We start from the raw sequence: 26,557 nt of genomic DNA on the forward strand, positions 1-26,557 counted from the left end.
ATTGTGGAGCACCGAACCAGGCCACACAGCACAGTTAACGAGTGTAAATCGAGAGTCTGCATTTGTGATTGATGGATAGTGAGACCGGACATCAGGACATAGCAATATTTTGTTAGTTAAATGTATCAGTTGTATTTATGTCATTTCCTTTTTGTATTTGTCATTGTATTTCAGGTGTAGTGCTACAAGAATTAAACAAATAAGTAAATAAACGACTAATATGAGTTGGTGAATGATACAACCATCCACAAATACTTTTTAACCCATTTCTGCCTCGCAACACATATATGTCAAGAAACATTCTACCATTGTAATCTCTTTCTGTCAACAATGCATGCATTTAAAATGCCTATTGTAATAAGTCTCTCAGTTAAGGAAGCTCAGTTAATATTTAAGTGAGTTTTTGACTGTAGAAAGCAGAAAGAAGACAGTGTCTGGTTGTTCGTTCAGCGAAGACTTTTTCAGAATAAGATTATGTCGTGGAATAAGAAGTAAGTACTATTTTATAAAGCAACATACTTCAAAATTTTCAAAACTTTTGCTTAATTAGAATGTTAAAGGAGCTGAAGTTTATATTGTAGATTTGTCACAAAATGTAATTATTATTATCGTTCCAAATCCAGTTTTTATTGTGTTGTGCGTATGTCACGCTAGGCAGAACAGTCAATATAATGATTCCGTCTTTGTTAGAGGCCTGCTCGTATATAAAATCCTAGCTGTTCTTTAGGAGGAGCAAGAAGACCCAATGGATATATTTATTGAGCCTCCTGAAGTTAGTGAAGAGTTGGATGAAGATTCTGGTGAAGAAGATGGGGGTGGAGATATAGATAATCTTGGACCAAGGCAACTCCATGCTGCTTCAGAAGCGATATTGATCAACAAAAACAGGTTATGTGGTGAACTTGAGATTGACTGCTCTCATGAAGACATATCAAGAAATGCTAGTTCAGATGAAACAGAAAAGCTACAGATCTCAAAAACTGTAAGAAGAGATTAGATAAGGTTGTGCAGAGTGATAATACTTTATTTCCTGAGAATGATCTGTGTAAATACAGAAGCTTGTCTCCAGTTCAGTGCTTTGAACTGTTTTGGAATGACTAAATAATTAAAATTCTCAATACTGAATCTAGCTTGTTTCAAGAACTGCCCAATCCCAAAATAACACATGAAATGATAAAAGGTTTTCTAGAAATTCTAAATCTCTCGGGCTATAGTTCTCTACCTAACAGAAGAGGTTACTGGGATTCAGGGTTGGATATGAGAAATGACTGGTGCACAACATGATAAGAAAAGACAGATTTGAAATAAAAAATGGTTCAAATGGCTCTGAGCACTATGGGACTCAACTGCTGAGGTCATTAGTCCCCTAGAACTTAGAACTAGTTAAATCTAACTAACCTAAGGACATCACAAACATCCATGCCCGAGGCAGGACTCGAACCTGCGACCGTAGCGGTCTTGCGGTTCCAGACTGCAGCGCCTTTAACCGCACGGCCACTTCGGCCGGCTAGATTTGAAATAATTATGAGATTCATTCACTCACGTGACAACACATAAATCAATGTAAACGATAAAATGAGGAAACTTTGGCCATTAACAAATGTGTCAAGAAAAATGCTTTCTCTCTATTTGTCAGTCTGAGCATGATTTGAATTATGATGAGAGCATGATAAAGTACTTTTGAGGTGTGGACGCAAACAATTTCTTAAAGGTAAACCCAACAGATTTGGTTCCAAAGCACAGCGTTTAAATACAAGCGTGGATTTATCTATTTTTAAGTTACCAAGGAACTGACCTACAAAAGAATGGTGTACGAGATAGAATTTGGAAAATTTGATGCACCTCTGGTTCAAATGATTGACTCAGTTCCTGATGAAAGTAAAAATATGCCCTACAGGCTTTACTTTGATAATGTGTTTACGTCACCAACATTGTTGGTTCACCTAAAGGAACAAGGTTATGGTGCAGCTGGCAGTATCCGTGAGAGTCTTCTACCTAAAGAATGTCAACTTACAACCTCTAAGACAATGTCCAACAGGAATAAGGGAGAATATTTTGATTACATGAGCAGCTAGGACAGTGGAATGGTTATTAGCAGATGGCTAGATAATTCTGCAGTAACAATTGCTTCAACCAGCCATGGGTAGCTATGGTGCTACAGAAAAAAAGGAGGCGCTGTGCTGCAAAAGCTACAGAGGAACTACACGAACAATGTGCTGCAAATGTGATGTTGGTTTGTGCATAGAATGTTTTGTACCGTTTCACAGAAAATGAATGCTGTTCCCTAAACATAATGTAAATGACATGCACCGCTTTATTTTATTCACTGTCATGTATTTCAGTTAAAATGTACTGTTTGCTTTGTGTGACATGTATGTTACACACTCTTTTGCTTAAATTATTAATTACCTTTTTGTTTAACATGTTGTAGTACGTTTCACTAATGACAACGAACAAATAAATATCTGATTTGTAAAATTCAGAAGAGAAAATTAAGTCAGGCAGAATTTGGTTAAATGTTTTATTTTACTTAGATAACCGGTTTCAAGCCCATCTTCAGATGGTTAATATTTTGAGTTATACAGATATTTTGACTAACATAACGTCTACTCCCACACTGCAGCAAGAATACTTCTATATTTGCTGCCACTTTATAAGTGGTTTCATTAGCAAAAATACGCTAAAGTGCTTGCATTTATTCATATATGATGTAAAATAGTTACATTTACTTTTCGTCTTGCTTAACCCTAGGAGGCCTTACGTTTTTTGTGTCATGATTGCCGAAGAGGGGGGAGGGCAGGGGAGGGTTCGATGAACTCAATATTTGAACTAGGGCAGTAATTTATAACCGTTGTTAATAGTGAGTCAGTAAAAAGTTGGAATATTGCACTAAAAATTTCAAATGTGTTGATATATTTCACAGTCCACGCTGAGTCCACAACTTCAGTACAGATGACACATTTCACATTTTTTTTTCTGCATGTATGATCATGACACAATCCAAAATACTGTTTTGATGAACTTAGATTGTTGCACTTCTGCTTCTTCGTTTTAGCCTTTTTGCCACATACGTAGCACTGATCTTTCCTTGCACGAGGACGACTTGCATGTGTTGTTACTCCCTTGATTTTCGATTCACTGAACACTTTATTTAAACAATCCTCTTACATTCGTTTCACTACATCGAACCCATCTTGCAGAGGCAAAAATTGCTGTTTCTTGTGTTTCTTCTCATTCCATTTTGGATATTGCTGGGTGAATATGGCGGCTGCTACGATAGCACTGATTTCGATGAGAGAGTAAGATGCAGGTAGGGGCTATCTCTTTGTTCCCCTCTTGCAGCAGTACATACGAACTATTTGATCAATGGTATAAATTCCAGCTTCAGTGAAATTACAGTAAGTGTACGTATTTATGAGAGTTTTATTCTTCCCTCCTCCTTGAATGGTTTTAATTTGATGATTGTAAGGAATCCGCCTCGACTGCAAATAGAAACCGTATGTTGAACTAGGTTTCGGCGAGGATAGCCACGCCTTCTTCAGAACACACTAAAACTACGAACTGTCTAAAGAGGCATGGTCCAACATTAACACAGAACGCCAAAAAAGGCAAAAGACTCGCATAAAATGTAAAATAAACGGTAACTATGCACCATGTCAATAGCTGTACTTAGCTCAAACGTCAGAAGCATTCTTCCTCACCCCAGCCAACGTTCGGTGGGCCGCGGGCTCTCAGATAAACTGAGATGGCGCCGGCAGCTAGGCAGTAAGAATGTGAAAGATACCTGATGATGAATCAGCCAGTTCGAAACCGGTTACGGCGCAATTTACTTAAATAAACAGCATTATTAATAGTGGCTGGTTGCTGTCTTCTTCTTTGTAAGAATCATCCAACATTAACTGTACACAGACACGGGATTGCTATGTCAGTTTTAGACAAAACAGCATTTTTCAAAACAGTAAGAAATTTTTAGATTTGTCATACAAACAATTGTGATGGTTTTTTAATTCACAAAATAGACAAGAAAATGCTTTGATAACATTCTCCATTATCGAAAATATTTCAATGTAAATTTCCTGTGTAAAGTTTTCATTCATGAATGTGTGGTAGCCGCGTGGGACTGATGAGCTTAGCAGTTAAGTCCCATAAGATTTCACACACACACACACACAAAAGAAGAATAAAAGTGTGGTAGCGGGAGATCTGAGTCTGATGACTGCAGACTGAGTGTCTGTGTATTTAGAAAGTGATTCAATGAGGTGTTAATGACATTGTACTAAACCTATCTAGAGAAAGGACAAGTCCTCTTGAGCAGTTGGTAAGACAACTGACAGATGAGCAAACTGCATGGGCAACAAACAGGCCCCATAATTTCAGTACAGTAAAAGGTGGTGCAACAGGCATGAGGGCAGGTCGCAAGAGACTAGCATTTGCTGGTGACCTGCCTGTCCCAAAGCGAAAGAGGTGGTCAGGTATAGATGAAGCTGAAAACCGTACATGAAGAGGAACAGGAAACAGCAGAGAAGATATATGAAAACACACAAGTGATTAATGTGACAGCAGAGGGAACTCCATCAAGAGACTCAGTAATACTACAAGGAGATTTTAACGAACACACTGACAAAGAAAATCGTAACAGGCCTAACAGGAGGCAGATGTAGAAATAGAATTATTAATGCAAAAGAGAGAACGACTTACTTGCCTACGTGAAGAAAACGGTACAGTACTAAAATCTACATTGTTTAAGAAGCTTCCTCGGAAGCAAACTATATGAATGTCACTGAATGTAATTTGTGATGGGAAACAACTTGAACACATGGCTGCAAGCAAACACTCTGGATTGGAAATATGTATTGTTAATCTCCTTAAAAGTGGCGACTTGGATACAGACCATTATATCCCTTTAATAAAGTTCAAAACTAGGCCCACAAGTAGGACAAGGAAACAGTAACAATCTAAGAACTTTGACACACACAGCTTAACGAAGGAAAATAATTTTAAAAACCTACTAGGAAAATAAATTGCGAAAAGTGGCAAGAACGTAATACGAGTAACAAAAGCTACCATATTCCTCAAAAGGAAACGCAAACACCCCAGGTGAAATTATAAGTGCGATGAACTAGTCCTGAAAAAGAGAGCCTAAGATATTTGGAATTCAAATAAAAATGATAAGAATTGAAAATCGTTTATAGAAACCAGTGAAGCAATACAAAAATTTTCTAATAGGGTTAAATTCCAGCATCTTATAGATCAGTTGATAACTGTAGAATTGAAGTTGAAGCAAAACAATTTAGTGTGTGTCTACAGAGCATTCAAAAGCAACTTGAGAATAAATTCATTACCAAGCTGGAAGTATAAAGATTCTAAAACGCCCAAAACTGCATGCAAAAACACCCAAAACTCACATGCCGACACCCGAACGCAGACAGCGAGAGAGAGATAGCCGGACACAGTTTGGTAGAGTCAAGTATAACAAATTCTGTAACTCGTTAACACCTGGAATGAGAGTAAGAGAAACAAACCAAAGTATTTTAAGACAGCTTCTCACTGGTCGGCACTCATAACATTTATGATTCAGCTAATCACAATTACATGACGCCAGAGAAGACAGACATCCAAGTTTTCCTTGTCGGGAGCAGACTGCAGAAAGTTAGCCTTCGCCCACGCTCCGCCTTTGGCTACAAGAGGCTCTCATTCGGCGGAGCTGAACTTAGACGCAAGTTGTTGATACTGAGCCAATGACTGATCTCGCAGCCACTTCAGACGCCACTAGCAGGAATGTGGTGAGATCCAATGAGGTGAAATGTTGAAAAAGTCGAGTCATCTCTAACAATGTTCGGTAATCAATCTACACTCTAAAAAGTTTCTTGCAGCTAGAGGGCCAACACGTTTTCAGTTCCGGCCATAGATGCAAATCGCCTTCGACTTCCATGAATGTAAATGCTTTATCCAGATACATGTTCAAATAAGTCTCATCTCAGATCTCATGATAAGATTTTCCAAGATGTTTGCTTATTATCGTCAGTGACTGTTAAACAATTTCTTTTCCGTTTTCCTGTACTAATCTGAATTAACTGATATCCTTATTTAATTTTGTAAATAACTCTTTTGATGGGTCATAAAATTAATTGTATCAGAAACAGAAGGCCGTTTTAGTATATTCAACTAAAGATTCAAATTTTTAAACCACCACCACCATTAAATCTGAAGCTGATAGCTTACAATTTGGTAACTCTGTTCAAGATCCGTTTACTTGCGAACTCCTGAGTCCCCAGTCCCGAGATATTTTTCCAGTTTAAAGTCTAATTTTGAAGAAGGATTTGCATTTGGCATATCAATAATGACTAAATAAATTATTTTACGTTGCTGGCGCATAACCATTTTATGTTTTCATATCAGGAAGGTGAGGATGGTGTACGTCGATTGTTGTCAGCTGAAGATCATCGTTGAACTTCTGGAGGAAATTTTATTTGTTTTCTGTGGACGTTGTGTGTTTTGTGTTAAGAGGGGATTGAAATATGGCGTGTAATTAGAATCTGAGCAGTTTGTTGTAGGTTTTGGTGGTATTATTTAAACGTTAGGTGTGTTGAAGTTCAGAGATTCTGTTAGGGCATAACGAAGTTGACAAGGACACGAGCTAGAAGTTTAAAGAGAGTGAGTTTAAAGAGAGTGAGCTATTTCGACAAAGAACTCGCAGTTAATTCACAAATGGTTCAGACATGGAGCTGCCGCAGGACAATATTCATGAATCTTATATGGGGAACAAGCAAAGTCAGTAACGATGAAATGACAGAAGTTGAGGGTTTCACACGTACCGGAAACTTCCGAAATAACAGGCCACGAAAGTGCAGCACAGAATTGTGGCACTCGTGAGTCCACACCTTACCCACCGGCACCATTCGATCTGCAAAATCGCCACGCTGAATAATTCAGAAATGCGATGAAATATGAAAGAAAAGCAAAAAGGGAAATGACGTGAAGTTCGGGAAAATTGAAGCAACATTTAAGAAAAGCAAACGAAAAAGGGACGCACATTTCTAAAAACAGCGAGAGCGACTCAGGTGCAATGAGATTATTAAAAAAAAAAAAAAAAAAAAAAAAAAAAAAAAAAAAAGAATGTAGAAGGGCAGGTTGGGGTCTTGAAGAAGAAACTTGACGAACACGTGAAGAAACTCAAATAGCAACTTAAATCGCTAGTCAGGATAACTGAGGCAGGTTACCGAGGTAAAGAAACAAGTCACGAAGAATATCATGTTCTCGGGTTGCTTAAACCCTCACGAGCTTTCGGCCAAGGAGTGCTTGGACGAAAGCTCGTGTAGTTTTAAGCAATTGACGCGGTTGGAAACCCGAGAACATTTTACTCAATGTTATCGCCGCGAGACTCTGCATTCAAGTCTCGAAGAAGTTCGATGAGCAGGCACAAGACTTTAATACGAAAGTAGACACACTGACACAGAATTCAAACAGGACTACAAACTGGCTAAAGAAAGACATTTAGGCAGTCGTCCCAGGAAGAGGAGTACGACAAATTACAGAAGAATACAGCAGTAAATGTAACAGCCATAGTCGAAGTACTGACCACTGCCGTCGAGTAGTTGTCAACATACAACGAAAGCACATCCGATAGGATATCACCAGGAAGCAAATATGACAACGAAGAAATCTGAGATTTGATGCAGTTCGAGGAAACAAAGATCCATATTAACCGGAAGACCAGAGATATGTTAGATGTGCTAATGAAAGAGAAGGAGAGCAGTAGAAATAAGAGCAGTAATGAGAGAAAATATACTGAACCAAAGTGAAGAACAGGACAATGGAGAGGAAGAAGCTTACAGACAGGATATGTCATATGAGAGTAGTACCGGCACGTCCAGCTCCGCCAGTAACCATCGCATCAACCATCGAAATATTGTAGTGCAATGTAGATGAAAAAGAAATCAGGAAACAGATTATAATAGTGCACAAACATTCATCATTTCCAGATGCATAAAAACAGTCACACTGAATATTTCGACTGACTGGTGCTGAGAAGCTTTACGGAGTTCGTGTCCACGCTTTCTGAAGATTGATTTTTTATGCGCTCAATTTAGAGAGAAGAGGCAGTAGCGAAAATGGGAGTAATTAAGGAATGTGTAAGATGTACGAAGAAGTCAAGCATGCTGTCCTTCATGAGTACTGGTCGAAGACAAAAGAAGATCAAGTAAAAGTAGGGATATTGATGATCGAAAATTATGCTGTTTCTATGTGGCAAGATTAATACAGTATTTCAAGTAGTGGAACCAATTGTGAAGCAGATCTGATGAGCCAGCAGAGCTGATACGTGTTTGTCTGATGAAACTTCCGCGTCAACTACAGAGAGAAATTATAATCGTCAGTAGTAACATGCATGACGTACGGGTTTCCAACAATTACTGCGGGTTTACAGCCGAAGATCAGAAGCAGTGGAGTCTGTGCGCTTTATTCAGACACACTTTCTACCTGAAAATCAGCAAGCGGGCCGCCAAAATTGAAGAGCGAGACACGCACCTCAAGTAAACTGAAATGGATGCGTAGGTGAAATGAACACAGACGATAGGGACCTCAGTATTGGCCAAATAATAGCGAAAAAGACTAGGAACGTGATAAGTGGCAAGATAACTGAAGACAGGACGTTAGACAAGAAGGAAGAGTCGAAATTGTGGGACGAAGACACAACCAGACGAATGAAGAACAAGGGAATACGCCAAGAAGCTGAGTAGCAATACATGTTCTGGCATCACAGTTAGTTAAGGCCAGTCTATCAGGAGCACTATAAATTATACTTAGTTGAAGTAAATGTTAGCTTCAGGAATTCAGAAACTTGACAATAGGGCAGAGGACGTTGCATATCCGATCATAGGTGTGAACATGGAAGAAAAACAAGAGCAGTGCGTGATTCAGGTAGCCAAGTGTCAGCGTTAGGCAAGGAGCTCTATGAGCTATGTTATACGCAGAAGAAGTGGCCATTATTTAAAATGCAGGATACGAGAATACGATGTGCAATGAACGACAAAAGTCCAGAGGTTAAGAGGCAAGTGAAAGCAGATTCTGAGTCGGTCACATGTATTTAGTGCAAAATTTTTGATTGTGATGTATTTGATTTACTAGAATGTTACCATGTCGTGCTAAATTTAAAGAAAAAGTGTGCACAGGTGAGTTTAAAGTACGAGGAGATCAAATTAAATTTGTAGATAATGCAGAAATTTAGGTTACCACTGAAAAAGATGAGGGAATGACGTTAGGCAACAAAGAGTAACAAGTGGGAGAATCAGTAGGCGATATTAAGTCCAAATGAACATTTTGTGAGGCGGTTGAAACAGGTGTTTTGATGGAGGATGTGACTCTAGCTTCGATCACAGATAATTCAGAAGATGATGGAGATGACGAAGAATGTGGACCAGTTGATCAGGAGAGGAACGGAAAGTGTACATAGGATGCAACGTAACAGAAGAGGCTTATCCAGCTTTTAACTTGAGTGTGTGTGTGTGTGTGTGTGTGTGTGTGTGTGTCGTTGGAGCTTCTGGGCCCTCAACTACGAGGTTAACAGCGCCTTTCTTAACTTGAGAGGATTTGGTGACGCTCTATTAGATGCAACAGAAAAGGAAGAGGACACGAGGGAGGTTGACGCTGGAAAATGGTCAGATGTGCTCCTGCTGGGAACAGAGAAGGGAAAGGACAATGAAGAGGTAGCAGATGTCTATTATGGAGACGATCTGTGGGATAACCTCTTCGATGGGGTAATTACATAGCAAATACACATTGGGAATTTCAGGAAGGTGAAGAAACTTACTAAGGTCATTCTAAATTAAAATTGTGTAGAAAGAATTGAGAAAGATTAAATAAAGAAGGTTATTGAATAAGACAAATTGTAGACTGCCCACCTGTTACCAATAAGATAGATGTAGCTTATAGTGAGCAACAAACTTAAATTAAGATCATAGAAATGATCAGGGAAGAGTTGATATTTAAATAGGAAATTCTTTTATGTATTTTGGAGACCTTACCGTGTGCAGAAAACTTTACACACAATGTCGTAGAATCAGAGACGTTACGAAGCTGGAAATTAACTATAAATTACAACATTTCTCATATGAAGATATTTAGAGAATGAGAAGAATAAGAAATGAGTAGACACATGACGTCCTGTCTCAGTTCTGTTGTATGAAAATGTAATAAGAATGCGAAGTACTTCCATGTAAAAGCAGACGAGCCACGAGGTCGAGAAAGAGTGTTTTCACACGGGATGGAAGTGACAACAGGAGAAGTCAGGAAGACAGTTTGGGAGGTACTAACAAGAGAAGCATTAAACAAATCATTGGCTGTAATTGCCCGCTGATGGAGATGTGTGTATTGGTTTTGGTTTATTTTTTTTTATGTGTTTGCCAGATGCGAAGGAGCACTAAGGAAGAAGCCATAGAGTTAATAATTTGAGTTTATGTGAGTGACGTTATGTAGTTATGAGATGGCGACGTTGAGGGTAGCAGATATGAAGGAATGCTGCACTGTGAGGATTTGGCAGGCATGAAGGATCACGGTGATGTGAGAATAGCAGATGAAGCAACACTACGCCAGTTTATACGAGTTTTTTCTTGATTGATGAGAGAATGATGTGATAGTTTTTGTGTATCTCCTTTTACCGTTGACAGGACAGATAGACAAACCTTCGAAGGCAAACCATAAAGAATAAAAGTAAAAGGTGATAAAAGAGTAAACTTGACATGACGATGCCTGAAGGAAGGGGTAATTTAGGAAAGGAACTTCCGTCGAAGATGGACAGAAAATGTCCAATATTCGAAAATTTGTTGTTTTAGAGGTGTTGTGCGTGGATAGATACAACTGTGTTCCATAAGGGTGGTTTTCCATGAATTCGTGCTGATTCTTTCAGAGGAGCTTACTTTCTTCCAGAAAATCCATAGCGTAGTATGTACTGTAGGATCCTGTGCACAAACGTACGTGTGGGAGAGGAAACTGAAGTTGACCATGCACTTGATAGATATCTGCCTAGCAGAACACTTTGTGATGGGAGGGATCTTCCATAGTATGACAATGCAAAGAAACTTCTAAAGTAGCTGATACTAGTGCATAACATGGGCAAAGAAAAGCATTGGGGTACAGATAGGAATATGCTGTCAAGAAAACAATACGTGAATCGGCACATCTCTCAGAAAACTCAAAGAAACTCTGCTCGTATGTAAAGACTGTTAGTGACACCAAAGTTAGCATCCATTCACTAATGGAGGAGACAGGGATGAAACTAATGCTCACAAAGCAAAAGCAGAAGCGCTCAAATCCATTTTCAAATGTTATATGTATATGAATACCCAGGGGCGTTGCTCCAATTTGTCACACCACATGAGTGATGTAAATATTAATGTCAGTGGTGTTGAGAAATTGCTGCAATCGTTTAAATTCAACAGAGCTCCAGGGCCCGATGCAAGATCCATCAGAATTGGGGGCTGAGTTAATCCGTCCCTTAACTATAATCTACCACAGTGTCCTCGGATAAAAAATCGTGCCCAATACTTGGAAGACAGCACATGTCACAAAACAAGGCATCTATTAAACTGTACGATTATAGCCTGACATCCACTTGTTGTAGAATCCTATAACTTAATCTGAGCTCAAGCGCAGTAACAAATACCACGCAGAATGGCCTCCTTCATGGCATCGAGAGTAGATTCCGGAAACAGCAAATATATGAAACCTAGCTCGCACTTTATTTACGTGACATCCTGAAAGCTATGGATCAAGGCAGTGAGGTAATTGCAGTATTTTTCGATTTTCGAAAAGCATTTGACACGATACCACATCTACACTTACTGTCAAAATTGACATCACATGAGGTATGAAGAGAAATTTGTGATTGTATTAAGGATCTTTTGGTAGGGAGAACGCAGCAAGTTATCTTGGATGGTGAGTCATCGACAGATGTAGAAGTAACTTCGGGTGTGCTCAGCGAAAGTGTCTTGGGACCCTTGCTGTTCATGTTCTACGTTAATGACCTTGCAGACGATATTCGTAGTAATCTCAGATTTTTCGAAGATGATGCAGTTATCTATAATGAAGTACCGTCTGAAGAAATGCTGCACAAAGATTCACTGATGAGAAGATTTGAAAGTGGTGCAACGTGCTTTAAATGTTCGGAAATGTAAAACTGTGCATTTCAGAACACGAAAGAACGTAATATCCTATGTCTATATCATCAACGAGTCAATTGCAATAGGCCAATTCACAGAACTTTCTGGGTGAAACACTTTGTAGGGATATGAATTGGAACGATCACTTCGCCGCAGTCGTCAATAAAGTAGGCAGAAGGCTTCAGCTCGTTGGTAGAATACTAGGGACCTGCAAGTGGAAGTACAAGCATTCTGTGAAGGACACTGCCTGTCAGTCACTCACGCGGCCCATCCACCAATATTGATTAAGTGTGTGGGACCCATACCGAACAGGGGTGATACGGGTTATTTAAGTTATAGGCAGAAGGGTGGCGTGAATGCTCAAAAGTTCGACTGACCTGTGGGACAGGGTCACAGAGATGCTGAAGAAACTGAACTGCAGGCTCTTGAAAATAGCGGAAGCCATCCTTAGAAAATTTAGTTAAAAAGTTTCAAGAATCAGACTTAACTGATAAATCTAGGAATAAACTAAAAATCCCTACTTGTGGCTCACGTAAGGATCTTGAGGATAGGACGATTTTAGTTAGAGGGCTTACCGAAGCATTCAAACAATCGTTCTTCCCATACTCCGCAGGTGGATGGAACGGGGAAAGCACTAATAAATCGCACAGTAGGAAGTACCCATTGCCGTCTACTTATCAGTGGCTTGCAGAGTGTAGGTGTAGATGCAGATCTAAATGTAAATGTAGAAGCGGTACGGTACGACTGCATGTAGTCTATACTACACGACAAAAAGCGACATCTAAGTTTCTAGTTCATAGAGGACATAATGAAATTCAAGCTTGTAATTTCACCATTTTCTGCGAAGAAATTCTGTTGACCTTGTATGGTGTCCTTAAGGGCTTTCTGTTTTTAATTTACTTCCTTTTCGTTTTAAATAGGTTGTCAAGAACAGATTTCGTAGTCGTTTCCTTTCTTTATATCTGACGCCTCTGCTACTTGGTTCAAATTAAAGAGTTTCACCTGCAAGTTCGCTACGAAACTCCATCTTCATTTTACGCATTGTCAAATTTATAAACACAAGGAGTCATTTGCCGCCAGCCATTACAATAAGAAAATCTTAACAAATAACCTGCCAGCAGTAGGATATTACGTACTCATTAGGTTATAACAAAAGCTTTTTAATTTGTTTTTGCCTCTTGAGAACCAGCTCAAAATATTATTCGCCATGTTTTCTGTTGAATATTACTGGCGAATTTGCTAAGTAACACCGTTATAAATCTGAGTTTCATAGCAGCGAGACGTGTACATGTAGAATCTATCACGGTGATAATTTTCTCTTAGACTTATGTCGCCTTCCTCTTCCCATATTCTAGCGAATTATTTCATATGTGGAGAGACATGGCAGTTTTAATAATTGCCGACGGACGTACATTAAAGAAGTTTGTTCTTTCTCACGTTAAATATCAGCCAAAGTCCGGTTTTCTCTCGCAATCATCTCTAAATTTACTAGGAGGAGGTATATTTAGCAGCACTTTATGACAAAGCAGTAAGTCACTTTTTTTTGCCCGACTCAGGTATATTTACGCCACCCGATAAAACTAAAAACAGTCCACCGTCAACAATTTTCCTAATGTCACTCTAGTGACATAGTTGCTTATTTATGCCTACGTAAGTAACTTTAGCTGACAGGCTAGAGCGGGACATATCAGCAAAATTCTTCACTGGAAGGAAGCATCGAGCAACTTCATTGTGTTTCAGCTTCGTCATAACATGATTTGTACTGAAATTTTGAGCTTAATTTCGGCTTGTGTTGCATTGGCGATGAAGTCGCATTTCATGTAATTACACCTTACAAACATTAACTCATTCACGAAGACATTTGCCTCAGGACGACGCGATAGATGCTGTCCATTTTGACGGGCTTGTATAGCTCCTAGTGTAACAGGTCTTGCCGTGAATGACAATAATGTACAACTTGATCTATCCATACGGCTTCTGGAATACCTCAGATATGGTTGCCGACGAGAATAAATTTTTCAGTAAGACAATGCTACTCTACTCGAAATACGGACAGCTGTTGTCACTGCTCGTGAGTCTAAATTATAGTGCAGTGCAGTGCAGTGACACCAGAATCCTGCCTACTGTTATTGTCTGGAGGATCACGCACACATGACAGATTCATCTGCCGGCCGACCGTACTCGACTAATAAGAGAATTCAGCTTGCACTGAAATTTAGTAGATCAGACGAAGAACTGATTGTGCGATTAGTCGCTTGGGAGTAGCGTATAGATGATGGGGAAGACGGAAATGCTACAATTAGAAACGTTTCAAGGGTGATGTTGCAAGAGGCTGTTCAAGATCAGTTGAACTGATCTACACTGAAGAGCCAAACAAACTGGTACACCTGCATAATATCGTGTAGCAGCCGACGAGCATGCAAAAGTGCCGCAGCACGACGTGGGATGGACGCGACTAATGTGTGAATTAATGCTGGAGGGCAGTCCATAAATCCGTAATATTGCAAGGGGATGGAGATCTCTTCTGAAGAACACGTTGCTAGGCATCCCAGATATGTTCAAAAATATTTATGTCTCGGGAGTTTGGTGGTAAGCGTTTAAACTCGGAAGAGTGTCCATGGAGCCACTCTGTAGCAGTTGCAGACGTGTGTGCTGGTCCATTGTCCTGCTAGAATTATTCAAGGCCGTCGGAATGCTAAATGGACATGAATGGATGCAGGTGATCAGACAGAATGCTTACGTACGTTTCACCTGTTTCAGTCGTATATAGGAGTATCAGGGGTCCTATATAGCTCCAACTGGACGCGCCCCACACCATTACAAAGCATCCACCTACTTGAGCAGTCCCTGCTGGCATGCAAAGTCCATGGATGCATGAGGATGTCCCCATACCCCTACAAAGCTGTCTGCTCGATACAATTTGACCCCAGACTCGTCTCACCAGGCAACATGTTTCCAGTCATCAAGAGTTCAATGTCGGTGTTGACGGGCCCAGGTGAGGCATAAAGCTATGTGTCGTGCAGTCTTAAAGGATACACGATAGGACCTTCGGTTCCGAAAGCCCATATCGGTGATATTTTGTTGAATCGTTCGCAGGCTGACACTTCCAATCGGCCCAGCAGTGAAATTTGCGGTAATCTGCGGAAAGGTTGCACTTGCCTCAGGGTGGACGATTCTCTTCATTGTCGTTGTCTTGCAGGAACTTTTTGCGGTCACAGCGACGTCAGAGACTTGACATTTGACTGGATTCCTCGTATTCATGGTACACTCGCGAAATAGTCGTACGGGAAAATCCCCATTTCATCGCTACCTCGGAGATGTTTTGTCACATAGCTAGTGCGCCGACTATAAAACCACATTCAAACTCATTTAAATCCTGATAACCTGCCATCGTAACAGCAGTAACTGATCTAACAACTGCGTCACACTCTTGTCGTCCTACATAGGCGTTACCGACCGCTGGGCCTGTTACATATCTCTGTATTTGAATACGCAGGTTATAGCAGTTTCCTTGGCGCTTCAGTATAGTACAGCACGAACACTCCCTGCAGCGGTTCCTGTTGCTTTCGGTTTTGTGAAGAACATAACAGGAACCGCATGCCTCACACACGTTGAGATATGGTTATATTTCTTTTTATAGCTACGGATACAGCTATTGCGATGATTTTGTTGATTCTAAATTCATTCCTTGTCTCTTCTTATTATCTATTGATAATCTGAGAGTGAGAAATGGACGGTCGTAGCCGGTTACGGATTTTGATGCTTACTTGATTGTGCCGTGGAAGATCTTTCACATATTCTCTTTTAATTTTCATATTGTTTCTTACGGAAATTTATCTCTGTACCCTCTAGTTCTTCCTTCATTCTAGATTATTGTCATGATTATTATCAATATTATTATCACTATAGAAAAAACACAGCACACGAGTTCACTATGCAGGAACTTATATCTTAAAAATTGTTCAAAAGGCTCTGAGCACTATGGGATTTAACTTCTGTGGTCATCAGTCCCCTAGAACTTAGAACTACTTAAACCTAACTAACCTAAGGACATCACAGACATCCATGCCCGAGGCAGGATTCGAACCTGCGACCGTAGCAGTCACGTGGTTACGGACTGAGCGCCTTAACCGCGAGACCACCGCGGCCGGCCAATTTGTATCTTACCACGAGTCGGACACTTTCCGAGACTGCGTGTTGTATTGGAGCTTAATTCGTGCAATTATACTACAGTGGCTTTATATAGTTGGCCGACGGATATTTTATGAATACCAATGATTTTCCAGAGCGTGCCGAGATCTTTCTGTGCCGTTCCTGGTATCCCGAGGACCACTGGCCCCACTTCCACAGCTTTACGCCAGCGTCGCTGTAGTTCACTTTTTATAGTCTCGTATCTGGCAAGTTTTTTATTTTGCTTCTCGTCGATTCTGCTGTAACCTGGGATGGCAATGCCAGTGGTCCACACTTTCCTTTTTTCCACAATTGTGGTGTCGGGGTGCTTCTGCTCCAGAGTAAGGTTACAGTACACAGGCATTGGTGCATCGGATGCAAGATAGGTGGTGGTGGTTGTTGGGATGTTTAAGGGGGACTAAACAGCTAAGGTCATCAGTCCCCCATTCCAAAAACAGGCGAGACTTAAATGCACGAAGCAGGTAAAACACCAAGGGGAAGGAGACTCCCCCCAGGCCCTAAAAGAACACAAATGCGGTAATGAACACTACAGACACGAAGACACCAGACAAAAGGAAACAGAACAAAAGAAGATGACCGGAGACTGGTTGACTGACCACGACAACAAAAAAGGGAAAGTGTCAACGAACCGACTACACACTAAAATCTGCAACCAAATATGAGAGGCTCGAGGACAAGAGACACACAAAGGGAAAGGTGCAGGCCCTCCCTAAATGGAACCATAAAAAGGACTACCACGCATAAAATTTAAAACATCGTCAGCCATGGAGGCATTGTCACATAAAACCAAAGGCAAAGTGCCCGGGAGATTAAAAGACTGCCGGAGGGTGTGCAGTCGGGGACACTCTAACAAGATGCGGGCGACCGTCAGCCGGGACCCACACCGACACAGGGGGGGATCCTCCTGACGCAAAAGATGGCCGTGCATCAGGTAGGTATGGCCGATGCGGAGCCGACACAGGACGACAGAGTCCCTGCGAGAAGACCGCTGGGAGGAGCGCCACACATCGGTCGTCTCCTTGACAGCCCGCAGTTTATTAATGGCTGTCTTGCCTCGCCACTCAGCAGACCACATCCCAAGCACCTTACGGAGCAACAGCAGCTGCTGATCGCGAGCCGTGAGGCCGATCTCCAAAGCTGGGGCGTCGATCGCCCCTTTGGCCAGCCTGTCAACACGTTCGTTCCCCGGGATGCCAATGTGACCTGGCGTCCAAACAAAGACCACCGAACGACCAGAGCGGGTAATGGTGGAAACAGACTCCCGAATAGAGGACACCAGGGGAGCAGAGGGATAGCAGTGGTCGATGGCCTGGAGGCTGCTCAGGGAGTCACTGCAGATGACGATGGACGTAACTGAGCAGGAACGCATATGCTCAAGAGCGCGCAATATGGCCACCAGCTCTGCAGTAAAAATACTGCAGCCAGCCGGCAAGAAGTGCTGCTCAACATGGGCAGCGTGAGCAAAAGTGTAGGCAGTGCGACCATCAACCATCAGTGTAGACAGGCTCACAGTCCGGAAATGAGGCGAGGAGCGCAAGAAAACGGCGACGGAGGGCCACAGGCGGAACCGAGTCCTTGGGTCCCTGTGCCAAGTCCAGACGGATGGACGGCTGGGGCAAACACCAGGGAGGCGTAGGTGCACGGACCCGGAACGGAGGCAGAAGAGGGAATGAGCCCAGATCCGACAGCAGGGACTGGATGCGGACAGCGATGGAAAGCCCAGACCTAGGTCGCCGTTTGGGCACATGGAGGACCACGGCAGGGAAAAGCAGGCGATAATTGGGATGGCCAATGCACGTGGACAGCATAGTCGGCGAGCAGTCGGTGACGGCGAATCCGCAGCAGGGGAACCCCGGCCTCCGCCAGTAGATTATCCACGGGGCTCGTACGGAAAGCGCGAGTTGCAACCCGAACCCCACAGTGGTGTATGGGGTCTAACAACTTCAACACTGAGGGTGATGCAGACCCATAGGCCAGGCTCCCATAATCAAGCCGGGACTGCACAAGGGCTCTGTACAATCGCAGCAGCGTGCAGCGATCTGCACACCAAGACGTGTGGCTAAGGCAGCGGAGGGTGTTGAGGTGCCGCCAGCATTTGCGCTTCAGCTGAGTAATATGAGGAACCCATGTGAGCCGGGCATCAAACACGAGTCCCAAGAAGCGGCAAGTGTCCATCACTTCAAGCAGGTGGCCGTCGAGGTAAAGTTCAGGATGAGGGTGGACCGTCCGACGCCTGCAGAAGTGCATAATTCGAGTCTTGGCTGCAGAGAACTGAAAACCATGTCAGAGCCTATGATGCAGCCTTGCGAACGGCGACTTGCAGCCTGCGTTCGGCAACTCCCGTAGTTGTGGAGCTAAATGAGATGCAGAAGTCGTCGGCATACAAAGAAGGAGACATTGACGACCCCACTGCTGCAGCCAAACCATTAATGGCCACTAGAAATAAGGAGACGCTCAACACCGAGCCCTGTGGGACCCCATTTTCCTGTGTATAAGATGAACTAGAGATGGCACCGACTTGCACCTGGAAAGAGCGGCGCAATAAAAAGCTTTGAAGAAAAGCTGGGAGCCGACCACGAAGACCCCACTCATGCAACGTGGCGAGGATGTGATGCCTCCATGTGGTGTCATACGCCTTCCGCAGATCGAAAAATACAGCAACGAGATGCTGACGTCGGGCAAAGGCCGTACGAATTGCAGATTCCAGCCGCACCAAATTGTCCGTGGCAAACCGGCCCCGACGGAAGCCACCCTGGGATGGAGCGAGGAGACTGCGCGACGCAAGGACCCAACACAAACGCCGCCTCACCATACGTTCGAGCAATTTGCACAAAACGTTGGTGAGGGTAATGGGACGATAGCTGTCCACCGCCAGTGGGTCCGCACCGGGCTTCAAGATGGGGTCAATATGACCCTCTCGCCATTGCGACGGGAACACGCCCTCGCTCCAAATCCGGTTAAAGATGGTGCGGATGAGTCTCCGGCAGTCCCTGGAGAGATGCTTCAGCATCTGTGCGTGGATGCAGTCCGGTCCTGGTGCTGTATCAGGGCAATCGGCGAGGGCAGCGAGGAATCCCCTCTCGCTGAAAGGAGCATTGTATTTTTCAGAACAACGCGTGCAGAACGATAACGGCGTCTGCTCGGCTCGCTCCTTGAGAGAGCGAAAGGCGGGGGGATAAGTTGCAGTCGCAGAGCTCTTAGCAAAGTGCGCAGCAAGGTGTTCAGCAATGGCGGCAGCGTCCGTGCAGACAGCGCCGTCCAAAGAGATCCCAGGGACACCCGTAGGGGTCTGGTGTCCATAAATCCGCCGTATCTGGGACCACACAAGCGAGGGGGAGACACGGGAGCCCAAGCAGGAGACATACCGCTCCCAGCACTCCTGCTTACGCCGTGTAATAGGACGACGGGCGAAGGCACGGAGCCTCTTAAAAGCGATGAGGGTCTCGAGAGAAGGGTGCCGCCTATGACGCTGGAGGGCCCGCCTACGGTCGTGAATAGCCTCAGCAATCTCCGGCGACCACCAGGGTACAGCCTTCGTCCGAGGGAGTCCAGAAGAGCGGGGGATGGCAGCCTCGGCCGCCGAAATGATTGACGTGGTTAACACACGGACCACCTCGTCAATGTCACCCTGTGGAGGAGACTCAATGGTTGCCGCGGAAGTAAAACCCGGCCAGTCAGCCCTGTGTAGAGCCCAGCGGGGCAGGCGCCCAGAAGAATGACACTGGGGCAGTGACAAATAGATGGGAAAATGGTCACTACCACACAGGTCAGGATGCTTTCTCCAGTGGAGGGACGGGACAAGTCCGGGGCTGCAAAGAGGGAGATCGATTGCCAAGAATGAGCCATGGGCTACACTGAAGTGCGTGGGAGCACCGGTGTTCAAGAGGCTAAGGTCGAGCTGAGCCAACAAATGCTCCACGGCACGACCGCGGTCATCGGAGACAGTCCCACCCCATAGAGGGTTGTGGGCATTGAAATCGCCCAGCAACAAGAAAGGTGGTGGCAGTTGGGCTATGAGAGCAGCCAGGACATGCTGCGCGACAGCACCATCCAGTGGAAGGTAAATACTACAGACGGTAATAGCCTGTGGCGTCCACACCCATAAAGCTGTTTTTAGAGGTACAAACTCGCTGTGAAGAGAGTTAAGGACATATATGCAGACGCGACCAGACACCCTTTCATAAGCTGCCCGGCTCTTAAAATAACCCCAATAGCCACGGAGGGCGGGGGTTCGTATTGCTGGAAACCAAGTTTCCTGCAGAGCAATGCAAAGGAAAGGATGATAGCTGATAAGTTGGCGGATCTCAGCTAGATGGTGGAAGAAACCGCATCAGTTCCACTGGAGGATGGTATTGTCCATGGCTGGGAAAGGCGTGACGGGACAGGGAAGGCAGATTACGCCACTGGTCACCTGCTGCCTCCGATTGAGCACCTGCGCTAGTGCTATTCATGGCGTCTGAGGGACTGGCGAGATTGAGGTCCTCAGGGGACGCCAGAATCTCCACCTTGTCCTCAGACGCAGAGCTGGAAGGTGGCTGCCACCGCGAGTTCTTTGGACTTAGTGCTCTTCTTCTTTGATTTCTCATGCTGCTCCTTGGGTTTAACTGGCTGGGAGGGCTTCACCGATTCAGTCTCCGGGACTGATGAGGATCGTGAAGCCCGTCGACCAGCTGATTGTGGGCACTTACGCCACTGTTGGTCGTCAGCCTTCCCGCTGGTGGAAACCTGGGAAGGGAGGGACCCAAGGGACCCCTTGCGAGCGTGGGAAGCCGAAGAAGTTGGACACTTCGCCGGCTTAGAAGCGGGGACCGACGTCCCCGATGGGAGGGATGGTGTTGCTCCTGAGGGAGGTGGCACAGGAGCAACCCAGTGGGTAGAGCGCTCCACTGGCAAGGGGGCAGGACGAGTTGTACCGCTCGTCGATCCGGCCGGAAGTCGCGAAACTGATGGGGTGAGCACAGGTGTTGTAGCAGCGGCGTAGGAAGATGTCATTCTCACAGGATGTAAGCGGTCGTATTTCCTTTTGGCCTCAGTATAAGTCAGCCGGTCCTGGGTCTTATATTCCATGATTTTGCTCTCTTTCTGGAACACTCTGCAGTCTGGCGAGCAAAGTGAATGGTGCTCCCCGCAGTTGACGCAGATGGGAGGCGGGGCACATGGAGTATCGGGATGAGATGGGCGTCCACAATCACGACATGTGAGGCTGGAAGTGCAGCGGGAAGACATATGGTCGAACTTCCAGCACTTGAAGCACCGCATCGGGGGAGGGATATAGGGCTTGACGTCACATTGGTAGACCATCACCTCGACCTTTTCCGGTAATGTATCACCCTCGAAGGCCAAGATGAAGGCACCGGTAGCAACCTGATTGTCCCTCGGGCCCCGTTGGACGCGCCGGACGAAATGAACACTTCTACGTTCTAAGTTGGCGCGCAGCTCGTCATCAGACTGCAAAAGGAGGTCCCTATGGAAAATAACACCCTGGACCATATTTAAACTCTTATGTGGTGTAATAGTAACGTTAACATCCCCCAACTTGTCACAAGCAAGTAACCTGCGTGCCTGGGTGGAGGATGCCGTTTGTATCAGTACTGACCCAGAGCGCATTTTAGACAAGCCCTCCAGCTCCCCAAACTTGTCCTCTAAATGCTCGACGAAGAACTGAGGCTTTGTGGAGAGAAAAGACTCCCCATCAGCTCTCGTGCAAACTAAGAATCGGGTCGAATAACTGTTACCTCCATCCTGAGACTTACGCTCTTCCCACAGCGTGGCCAGGGAGGGGAACGTTTTTGGATCATACTTCTGAGCATTAAATTGAGCCCGATAACGCTTAGAGACTGCTGGCGGCTGGCCGCCAGCGAGAGATGATGTACCACGCTTCATTGCGGGTCATCCGCCCTGATGCCACCAACTCCGACCAAGGGCCCTCCCCACGGGCGCCACCCAGCCACAGCAAAGGCCACCTGGCAGGATGGCCATTGCCGGGAGTCTCGATACCCCAGTAGGATAGGCATCTACTCCTTGGCATACATGGGGAGTTAACGGCGCAGGCATCAGTAGAGCGATCCCTGTGTTGTCAGGGGGCTACAACCAAGAGGGTACATGGCGGCCGCACCACAACGGACTGGCTACCGTGCTGGATCTTAGGTGCAAAAATGTCCAAGGTCGTCGTCGAAGTTAAAAGAAACACTGCAGAGTGCAGTGTGGTAATCGCACCCAGGGACGCATCCTCGCCCAAGAGACCGTAAACGAGCGGGACGCCATTGCAACGACAAGAAAGCTGGCTAAAGGTCTAATTGCACGACGGATACAGTGCACCATGTAAGGCGCCCTTCCCCAATTGGCTCGCTCTTCGGAATGATTTTGAAAGATGGAGGTCAAACCCGAGAGCGGACCATCACATAAGTCCGAAACATGTGAGACTCTTTTTAGTCGCCTCTTACGACAGGCAGGAATACCGCGGGCCTATTCTTACCCCCAAACCTGCAGGGGGAGATGCAAGATACTGGACTTACAGGAAAGTTTCCGTCTGGAGACTGTAGCCACATTAGTCTCTTTGAGAGAAGTCGGGATGGAGCCTGTAGTTGTCAATCAAGACACATTTTGTGTGTTGCACACACATTGGCGAATTTGAGGGTGCAACGGTTACAGTAGACAGGCAGTCGTGCATCGGATACAAGCTACTGGACTTCTAGGAGAGATTCCATGTGATGACAGTAGCCTCGTTAGTCTCTTGGAGAGAAGTCGGGATGGAGCCTGGAGTTTACAACCGCCATGCTATTTCTGTGTCGCATCATCAATGTAATGGTGTAAGGGTTACAGTAAATGTGGTGCATTGGGTATAAGCACCTACACTGCCATGACAGGTTCCTTGCGGTAACCACAGAAACGCTAGTCCCTTGGAGAGAAGTGGGCATGGAGCCTGTAGTTTTCAATCACAATGCAATTTATATGTCGCATCGTAAATGTGCCGGTACGAGGGTTACAATACATGGGTAGTGGTGCATCGGGTATAAGTTAATGGACTCCTAGGGGAGGTTCCACATGGTTACTGTAGCAGCGTTAGTGATATGTCTGCATAAGCAGAAGAAACTAACGATCAAAGTCCGAAAACAATTTATTTGGACTGTTCAATTAACGAAAACAAATTCTCCAAGTATAACACCAACACAAAACAGTGATCTGTCTTCGAATCACAACTAAATACAAGAATAATATAGAAAACAACTGAAATAATTTCCTACTAGTCTCCACCAGAGACTTCTCCGATATACCAAGCCTCATGCAGAGATCCAAGAGAAGATCCAAGCCGGTCTGCCTGGGCGGCAGCTATCCACGTCTGATGGCGGTTGATGAACTGCCGATGTGCGCCCGAGCGCCGGGCTTCATAGCGCTTCGGCGGATGAGTACCTCGGAACTATTTTCCATCATGTGGTTTGATGTGTGAAAATAGTTTCAGGATCTGCAGCTACATCTTCCTTATGTTTATGTGGGCCGGTAGTGGCCCCTGCGGGCCGCTGGTGTCTTTGTTGTGTTGTTGTTGTTGTTGTTGTGGCCGTTTATCAATATTCCCTGTTGGTCGTGTAATGCTTCGGTGTGCCTGCGAAGTGGGCAACCCGCGGATGCAGGCTGTCAGTTTGGTTGCTGATACTCTAGGCGCCATGATGTCTGGTGAAGAAGGCCACAGCAGACCTCCCCCCCGCCCCCCGCCCCCACCGGCCTGAGTGGGCGGTCGGCGCATGTCGACATCTGACCCCGGGTCAGCGGGAGACGAGAACCCTGGCCTGGGCGAGGCATCCACGTCCGTGGGTGTAGGGACCACCACAGGAGCGACCGCCCACGGTGATCTAGGAGACAGTGGAGACAGTGATGGGTGCGGAGTCGGAGTCGGAAGCGGCGGAGGCGCCGGCGGCTGTGGTTGGGGCCCAGCAGTGGGAGGAGGGACAAAGCCCCCGGGATCCAGCTGCAACTGTGGAGGTGTCGGAGCTGGCTGCGTCCCACACCGAGGGTGGAGCTGAGTGATGTGCTTCCTGTAGACAGACCCATCGTCGAGGAAGACAGCTGCCATCACGTGTTCGAGGAGAACTGATATGCAGGCAAGCATCCACCGGGAAGGGTTGCGGGTGAAGAAGACGAGCGCCAAGACTGGATCCAGTGGACATAAACGTGGCCGCGACGAGTGCGGGGGTGCTGGGCAGGGTGAAGGGGCATACAGGAGGGACAAGGTGGAGGAATGAGGGCGGTCGTAAAGCTTTTTGGCCGGGGAAGACGCCTCTCGGACAGTGAGGTCCTGGTGGCGGTGCCAATAAGTACAGAACTCCGGAGACCACAGGTGACCACTTTCCATTGGCCACCCCTGTTGGACGTGGTGCAGCAAAGTCTGGAGGGTAGGGTCCTCAGCCATGCGACGGGCCACCAGCTTGGCATCCAACGGCAAGGCAGCGACGGCGTCGGCTTCAGCAGCATCCAGATGGAAACAAGCCATGGGGTCGGCGTCGGAAATGGGGTCAGCCCCCACTGGGAGGCGAGATAGAAGGTCAGCATTGGCATGCAGTGCCATGGCCCGAAACCGGATGTCATAGGAATAACCCAAGAGGAACAGAGCCCAGTGCTGGAGTCGGCGAGGAGACTGGGAGGGGATGGCGGACGTAGAGCTGAACAACGAGACCAACGGTTTGTGGTCGGTGTTCAAGGTGAACTTACGACCATATATGAAATCGTGGAACTTCTTGAAGCCAAATATGATCGCCAACGCTTCCTTCTCGATCTTGCTGTAGTTCCGCTGAGCCGGAGAGTGCGTCTTCGAGACAAAAGCCACTGGGATCTCCACCCCGTCGATGATGTGAGACGGCACTGCCCCGATGCCGTAGTCAGACGCGTCAGCAACCAATGTGAGAGGCAATGCGGGATCGTACGGAACCAGGCAAGCTGGCGTCAGTAGAGCCGCCTTTAGATAGCGAAACGCCCTATCACAAGCCAGAGACCAGTCCCAGATAACGTTCTTCCGAAGGATATGCTTGAAAGGTCCCGCTAAGGCCGCGGCGTGCGGAATAAAACGGCGGTAGTAGTTAAGCTAGTCCAACATGGACTTGAGGTGGGAGACGTCCCACGGAGGCGGCAGCTGCTGGATGGCCTCGATATATTGTGGTGTGGGGCAAATGCCAGAGGCGCTGAGGACATGGCCGGGATAGGTCACCTGAGGCACAAAAAAAAGACTCTCCTCTTTTCAGTATTTTAAACATAGCTGCACAACAGCAACGGTTCCACGTAATAAAATTATAAACAGCCGACCAGTCGCAATGGGTAAAGAAATCTTTACCTAGGTTCCAACAAATTTAAATTTGTATTCTTCAGAAGGTGGCCTAAGGACAATGAACATCATAGCTTACATTAAAAGGTATGAATTTAAGTCAAGAATAGATTTTAACACATATTAGAGAGCTCTTGTATAGCAAAAATATGAGAAGGACGCCTGGTACTTACAATTTTACATTAGTATGGACTGATGTATCATCGCCGTTTTTACAAATGTCTGCATAGATCCATATGTCCAAATTAAAATATAGCCCTAAAAATAGGGTTTGTCATGTAAACATAAACTAGTACATGGATGTTGCAGAGCTCACAAGCGACTGAGTGTAATCCGCCAGCGTAGTTACTCTGCGGCCAGGGCAGGTGGCGCTCATGGCGCGAACCATGTGCCGATTGGCGTACAAAAGCAACGTGTAAATTATCAGTATTAATAGCGTCCTTAGATAAAGTAACAATAAAAAGAAGGAAAGCGTTTAACACCCCCGTTATAACAGTATGGGAGCCTTGGTATCATTAATGTAGTTATACATCAAAAAGGCAGGTGGCGCTTACGCCGAGAGTTACGTACGGTGGCATATACAGCCAGAATATAAAAATTACATTACAATATTAGTGAAGCACACACACCGTATATATGTCGGAAGTTAAAATTAACAATAATGGCTCTTAAAACAGAATTACGAACCCTGGTCCACAATCCAGTTAGTACATATTCTCGGGGAGCCAACGTTTTAGAGCCAGACAAAATCACATAAGGGCCGATGTAGTGGCAGCCATACATCGTGAGAAAACCACATTACATAAAGGGTATTGAGTTTAAAGATTTGAAAGTGCATCATAGCTTCCTGAGAAAATAGACCACTGAGGTTACCAGGCGTCCTTCTCATATTTTTGCTATA

At 45.2% G+C, this 26,557-nt stretch overlaps 1 protein-coding gene across 1 annotated transcript; it reads right to left on the reverse strand.

The window, feature by feature from the left end:
• Positions 1–1,917: 1,917 nt before the first annotated feature.
• Positions 1,918–24,750, reverse strand: LOC126474853 (uncharacterized). The gene is made up of 2 exons (XM_050102333.1): positions 24,067–24,750; positions 1,918–1,995 (listed from the first exon to the last, which is right to left on the reverse strand). Exons 1-2 carry the CDS (start codon positions 24,748–24,750, stop codon positions 1,918–1,920), a joined length of 762 nt encoding a protein of 253 aa, XP_049958290.1.
• Positions 24,751–26,557: the final 1,807 nt, after the last annotated feature.

This window comes from Schistocerca serialis, chromosome 4 (genome assembly GCF_023864345.2).
Source record: "Schistocerca serialis cubense isolate TAMUIC-IGC-003099 chromosome 4, iqSchSeri2.2, whole genome shotgun sequence".
NCBI classification, from domain to species: Eukaryota; Metazoa; Arthropoda; class Insecta; order Orthoptera; family Acrididae; genus Schistocerca; species Schistocerca serialis.

What these genes read in the sequence shown, in the direction of transcription:
- LOC126474853 (XM_050102333.1), bottom strand. Translation starts at nt 24,750, where the DNA reads ATGGCTGAGGACCCTACCCTCCAGACTTTGCTGCACCACGTCCAACAG. An exon ending in TGCGCCGACCGCCCACTCAG is followed by an intron (nt 1,996 to 24,066) that starts GCCGGTGGGGGC and finishes GACATTCTTTAG; the next exon opens with GTAGAAGACTCTCACGGATA.